The 6,712-nt window shown below is 54.7% G+C and overlaps 1 protein-coding gene across 1 annotated transcript; it reads left to right on the top strand.

Annotated features, from left to right (window-relative positions):
• The first annotated feature begins 3,908 nt into the window (after positions 1-3,908).
• On the top strand, positions 3,909-4,511 carry LOC138356873 (cilia- and flagella-associated protein 251-like). The gene has a single exon (XM_069313221.1). It carries the CDS (start codon positions 3,909-3,911, stop codon positions 4,509-4,511), a length of 603 nt encoding a protein of 200 aa, XP_069169322.1.
• Positions 4,512-6,712: the final 2,201 nt, after the last annotated feature.

Below are 6,712 nucleotides of genomic sequence, written 5' to 3'. Positions count from 1 at the left end.
CTCATCCCCCCCTTCTCTTGCCCCTCCTCTCTTCCCCTTCCTCCCCATCCCCCTTCTATTACCCCTCCCCCGCCTCTTCCCCTTCCTCCTCATCTCCCCTTCTCTTGCCCTTCCTCTCTTCCCCTTCCTCCCCATCCCCCTTCTTTTACCCCTCCCCCACCTCTTCCCCTTCCTCCTCATCCCCTCTTATCTTGCCCCTCCTCTCTTCCCCTTCCTTCTCTTACCCCTCCCCCTCCGCTTCCCCTTCCTCCTCATCCCCTTCATTTCCCCCTCCCCTCTTCCACCACCTCTTCCCCCTCCTCATCCCCCTTTCTCTTACCCCTCCCCCCTCCTCTTCACCTTCTCTAACCCCCTCCTCTTCCCCTCCCTCCTCATCCCCTTCTCTTCACATTAATTCTCCTTCCTCCTCGACCTCATCCTTCTACCTGGAATTTTTCCTCCTTCCTCCTTGACCTCTTCCTCCTCGACCTCCTCCTTCTCGACCTTATCCTCCGCAACCTTCCTACCTTACCTACTCCTCTTTCTCTTCGACCTCCTACTCCTCTTTTCTCCTAGCTCTTCTCCTCTTTAACCCCCTCCTCCTTCCTTTTCGCCCTCCTCCTCCTTTCTTTTCGCCCTCCTCCTCCTTCCTCCTCCTCCTTGCCTCCTCCTCTTCCTTCCTCCTCGCCCTCCTATTCCGTCATTCTCGCCCTCCTCCTCGCTCTCCTTCTTCTTCTTCGCCCTCTTCCTCCTTCCTCCTCGCTCTCCTCCTCCTTCCTCCTCGCCCTTACCCTCCTCCTCCTTACCCTCCATCTACTTCCTCCTCGCCCTCCTCCTCCGTCCTCCTCGACCTCATCCTCTTACCTGGAATTCTTCCTCCTTCCTCCCCGCTCTCCTCCTCCTCCTCCTCCTCCTTCCTCCTTCCTCCTTCTCCTCCTCCTTCCTCCTCGCCCTCCTCCTTTCTCCTCCTCCTTCTCCTTCCTCCTCGCCCTCCTCCTTCCTCCTCCTCCTCCTCCTTCCTCCTCCCCTCCTCCTCCTCCTCCTCCTTCCTCTTCGCCCTCCTCCTTCCTCCTCCTTCCTCCTCCTCCTCCTCCTTCCTCCTCGCCATCCTCCTTCCTTCTCCTCCTCCTCCTCCTTCCTCCTCGCCCTCCTCCTTCCTCCTCCTCCTCCCTCCTCGCCTTCTTCCTTCCTCCTCCTCCTCTTCCTTCCTCCTCCTCCTCCTCCTTCCTCCTCGCCCTCCTCCTTCCTCCTCCTCCTCCTCCTTCTTTCTACTCGCCCTCCTTCCTCCTCCTCATCCTTCCTCCTCGCCCTCTTCCTTCCTCCTTCTCCTCCTCCTTCTGCCTCGCCCTCCTCCTTCCTCCTCCTCCTCCTTCCTCCTCCTCCTCCTCCTTCCTCCTCGCCCTCTTCCTTCCTCCTCCTCCTCCTTCCTCCTCGCCCTCCTCCTTCCTCCTCCTCCTGCTTCTCCTTCCTCCTCGCCCTCCTCCTTCCTCCTCCTCCTGCTTCTCCTTCCTCCTCGCCCTCCTCCTCCCTCCTCCTCCTCCTCCTCCTTCCTCCTCACCCTCCTCCTCCTCCTCCTTCCTCTTCGCCCTCCTCCTTCCTCCTCCTCCTCCTTCCTCCTCGCCACCCTCCTTCCTTCTCCTCCTCCTCCTCCTCCTTCCTCCTCGCCCTCCTCCTTCCTCCTCGCCCTCCTCTTTCCTCCTCCTTCCTCCTCGCCCTCCTCCTTCCTCCTCCTCCTTCTCCTATTCCTTCCTTCTCGCCCTCCTCCTTCCTCGCCCTCTTCCTCATCGCCCTCCTCCTCCTTCCCCTCCTCCTTCCTCGCCCTCTTCCTCATCGCCCTCCTCCTCCTTCCCCTCCTCCTTTTCCTTCCTCCTCCTCGCCCTCGCCCTCTTCCTTTCTCCTTCCTTCTCGACCTCCTCCTTTCTCCTCGACCGCGCCCTCTTACCTGGATCTCTTCCTCCTTCCTCCTCGACCTCCTATACCTTCTTCCTAGCCTCCTCCTTCTTCCTAGCCCTCTTCCTCCTTCCTCCTCGCTCTCCTCCTCTTTCCTCCGTCCTCTTCGCTCTCCTTCTCCTTCCTCCTCGCTCTCCTCCTCTTTCCTCCGTCCTCCTCGCTCCCCTTCTCCTCCTTCCTACTCGCCCTCCTCCTCCTTCCTCCTCGACCTCCTATTCCTTCCTTCTCGCCCTCCTCCTTCCTCGCCCTCCTCATCCTTCCTCCTTGCCCTCCTTTTTCCTCCACCTCCTTCTTCTTCCTCGCCCTCCTCCTCCTTCCTCCTCGACCTCCTCCTCCTTCCTTCTCGCCCTCCTAGCTCTTAACTCCTCACCCGCCGAAGAGGGAGAGGGAGGATCCTCTCCCTCTTCGCCCTGCTACTCCTCCTTCCTCCTTGCCCTCCTCCTCCTCCTCCTTCCTCCTCGCCCTCCTCCTCATCCTTCCTCCTCGCCCTCCTTCCTCCTCGCCCTACTCCTCCTTCCTCCTCCTTCCTCCTCTTCCATCTTCGCCCTCCTCCTCCTTCCTCCTCGCCCTCCTCCTCCTTCCTTCTCACCCTCCTCCTTCCTCCTCGCAATCCTCCTCCTCCTCCTTCCTCGCCCTCCTCCTCCTTCCTCCTCCTTCCTCCCTCCTCCCACCTCTCCCTCCTGCTTCCTCTTCACTCTCCTACTCCTCCTTCCTCCTCGCTCGCCTCCTCCTTCTTCCTCCTTGCCCTCCTCCTTCTTTCTCGTGCTCTCCTCCTTCTCCTTCCTCCTCCCCCTCCTCCTCCTCCACTTTCCTCCTTGCTCTCCTTCTTCCTCCACCTCTTTCTTCCTCGCCCTTTTTCTCCTCCTTCATCCTCGCCCTCCTTCTTTCCTCTCGCCCTCCTCTTCCATCCTCCTTGCCCGCTTCCTTTCTCCTCGCCCTCCTCCTCCCTCTCCGCCCTTTTTCTTCTTCCTCGCCCTCCTCCTCCTCCTTCCTCCTCGCTCTCCTCCTTCTTCCTCCTCGCCCCCTTCTCCTCCTTCCTCCTCGCCCTCCTGCTCCTCAACGTCCTCTTTAACTTCCTACTCTACCTCTTCCTCCTCTGCCGCGACCTCCTCCTCCTCCTCTTTCTTCCTCCTAGATCTCCTCCTCCTTCCTCCTCGACCTCTTCCTAAGAATGAGTAAAAATTATAAATTAACCCTTATTATGACCCTGTTTCATTTTACTAAATGTAGAAATATACTTTTATATTTCTACATTTATATAAATAACAGCAATAAAAAACTACGTTTATGAAACATTTAAGGTTGCCACAAGGTTTCAATTTTTTCTTTTAGCCAACGTTTCGTGCAATACGTTTTAGAAACTTATTTACATCCACACAAAATTACGCATCTAATGCGTGAAAACAAACGTTGCCCCTACTTTCCAACACTTTCCAGGTACGTTGTGGCAACCTAAAATTGTTTCCTGGGAGGGCCAGGGCTGTGAGGAGGGCCAGGGCTGGGAGGAGGGCCAGGGCTGGGAGGAGGACAAGGGCTGGGAGGAAGACTAGGGCTGGGAGGAAGACAAGGGCTGTGAGGAGGGCAAGGGCTGGGAGGAGGACAAGGGCTGGGAGGAGGACAAGGGCTGGGAGGAGGGCCAGGGCTGGGAGGAGGGCCAGGGCTGGGAGGAGGGCCAGGGCTGGGAGGAGGGGCAGGCCTGGGAGGAAGACCAGGGCTGTGAGGAGGACAAGGGCTGGGAGGAAGACAAGGGCTGTGAGGAGGACAAGGGCTGGGAGGAGGACAAGGGCTGGGAGGAAGACAAGGGCTGGGAGGAGAACATGGGCTGGGAGGAGGACATGGGCTGGGAGGAGGACAATGGCTGGGAGGAGGACAAGGGCTGGGAGGAGGACTAGGGCTGGGAGGAAGACAAGGGCTGTGAGGAGGACAAGGGCTGGGAGGAGGACAAGGGCTGGGAATCAGACAAGGGCTGGGAGGAGGACATGGGCTGGGAGGAGGACAATGGCTGGGAGGAGGACCAGGGCTGGGAGGAGGACAAGGGCTGGGAGGAGGACAAGGGCTGGGAGGAGGACAAGGGCTGGGAGGAGGACAAGGGCTGTGAGGAGGACAAGGGCTGTGAGGAGGACAAGGGCTGGGAGGGGGACAAGGGCTGGGAGGAGGACAAGGGCTGTGAGGAGAACAAGGGCTGGGAGGAGGACAAGGGCTGGGAGCAGGACAAGGGCTGGGAGGAGGACAAGGGCTGGGAGGAGGACAAGGGCAGGGAGGAGGGCAAGGGCTGGGAGCAGGACAAGGGCTGGGAGGAGGACAAGGGCTGGGAGGAGGACAAGGGCTGGGAGGAGGACAAGGGCTGGGAGGAGGACAAGGGCTGGGAGGAGGACAAGGGCTGGGAGGAGGACAAGGGCTGGGAGGAGGACAAGGGCTGGGAGGAAGACAAGGGCTGTGAGGAGGACAAGGGCTGTGAGGAGGACAAGGGCTGGGAGGAGGACAAGGGCGGGGAGGAGGAAAAGGGCTGGGAGCAGGACAAGGGCTGGGAGCAGGACAAGGGCTGTGAGGAGGACAAGGGCTGGGAGGAGGGCAAGGGCTGAGAGCAGGGCAAGGGCTAGGAGCAGGACAAGGGCTGGGAGCAGGACAAGGGCTGGGAGAAGGACAAGGGCTGGGAGGAGGACAAGGGCAGGGAGGAGGGCAAGGGCTGGGAGCAGGACAAATGCTGGGAGGAGGACAAGGGCTGGAAGGAGGACAAGGGCTGGGAGGAGGACAAGGGCTGGGAGGAAGACAAGGGCTGGGAGGAAGACAAGGGCTGGGAGGAGGACAAGGGCTGGGAGGAGGACAAGGGCTGGGAGGAGGACAAGGGCTGGGAGGAAGACAAGGGCTGTGAGGAGGACAAGGGCTGTGAGGAGGACTAGGGCTGGGAGGAGGACAAGGGCTGGGAGGAGGACAAAGGCTGGGAGCAGGACAAGGGCTGGGAGGAGGACAAAGGCTGGGAGCAGGACAAGGGCTGGGAGGAGGACAAGGGCTGGGAGGAGGACAAGGGCTGGGAGGAGAACAAGGGCAGCAGCAGGACACACATTAGTATTGTCAGCGGTTTGGGAGATATTGGTGCATGTGGCAGAGATGGCGGTTCAATGTGAAATATTGCCCGAATTCGCCTTGGCTATAGACACATCTGGCAGGTTAGTGAGGCTGAGCCACTACCAGAATATTCAGATTGTAAACTCTGTGATAAACCTTTAATGCACTCACTAGAACACTATATTGATGAATGTGAAACCGTAAAGGACTTTAGACCTCCTGGCCTATTGTACCACCAACTGGTTAACTATTTTATTGACTCAGGTGTTCTGGACGACATCCTAACAATTTACCCAAAATTTGCTTGTCCATTTTAAAGAATGAAGAACAATTTCTATTTATACTCTAAGCTGCATCACTTATGAACCCATCCCTGCCCTTGTGTGGCAGTGCACAATAGAAAGTTGTTGTCACATATTCACACATTAAAACATTGATTGTAACCGTGATATATATGTGCTTCAGCCAACAGTTTAGACCTATTGTCTTATGTATGACCCTCTGTCCTGCGTGACAGTGAATACTAGCATTAACCTCAATTTAATAAGACTATCAAAATTCTCAGATTAGGCAAAATTGTAATTAATTTTGTCAATAAAGATGTTAATAATAAATAAGAGATGGCGGTGAGGAGTCGGTACTCTCATACTCACACGTACATACTCATATTCACTCATGTACACTCGTCCATGCTCTTTCATTCATACAGTATTAAAAAGACAATTATTTACACTGGAGGAAGGCCGAGAGAGGAGGAAAGCCTGTAACACTTGTGGAACACGACGCCATCTTCAGATAACCTTGAGGGAGGTAGAAAACAATTTCCATAATTGGTACACTTGCAACAAATGACGGCCCCTGTCAGTATTAGACCTACTAGTGAACCAAGATATTGTATTGTGGATATGAGAACAACTCTTCTCTCTCATTTCTTCCCCCACCTCCCTCCCTCTCTCTACACTTCCCATCCTCCCCCTCCCCACTCTCGTGCTCTGTCTTTCCCTCCCCAACCTTCCTCTTTAATATTCTGTCTCTCTATTTGTTCCTTCCCCTTCCTCCCTCCCTCCCTCCCGCAACCCCAATACCCTGCACACTCCATTCTCAGCACTTCCCCCTCCCTCTTACAATAACAGTAACATCGGGTATAAACATACGCTTGAAAGAACTAGAAATACTCGCGGCTTTTACCTGGTTCAACAACTGTGTTGTTAGAACAATGAAAATAGCCAGTTAAAACAATAACAAATAACAGAAACATTCAGTCGATGAAACCACAACATCCGGTTATAACATCCGGATTGACGAGTTGAAAATATACAATAACTATAACAAATAACATCCGGTCATACCGTCTTGTAGGAAGGGTTAAAATAATATTGAAAATGGTTACATATATGAAAGATGAGTATAGTTAGTTGGACTATACTCATCTAGTTGGACTAGTTGTATAGTCGGGTCAGTACAGTAGGGTAGGTACAGTTAGGTAAGTACAGGTAGGTGAGTAGAGTTAGTTAAGTAGAGTTAGCGGAGTACAGTTAGGAAAGTTCAATTAGGTAAGTACAGTTAGCTAAATGCAATTCAAAATTACAGTTATGTGCTTACAGTTAGGTGAGTACAGTTTGTGAGTACATTTGGGTAAGTACAGTTTGGTGAGTTAAATAAGTACAGATTACACATACATATATATATATATATATATATATATATATATATATAT

The sequence above is a fragment of the Procambarus clarkii genome, chromosome 74 (assembly GCF_040958095.1).
Source record: "Procambarus clarkii isolate CNS0578487 chromosome 74, FALCON_Pclarkii_2.0, whole genome shotgun sequence".
NCBI lineage: Eukaryota > Metazoa > Arthropoda > Malacostraca > Decapoda > Cambaridae > Procambarus > Procambarus clarkii.
This window is presented reverse-complemented; position numbering and strand designations above follow the sequence as displayed.

Coding starts and splice junctions, on each gene's coding strand:
- LOC138356873 (XM_069313221.1), top strand. CDS start 3,909: ATGGGCTGGGAGGAGGACAATGGCTGGGAGGAGGACCAGGGCTGGGAG.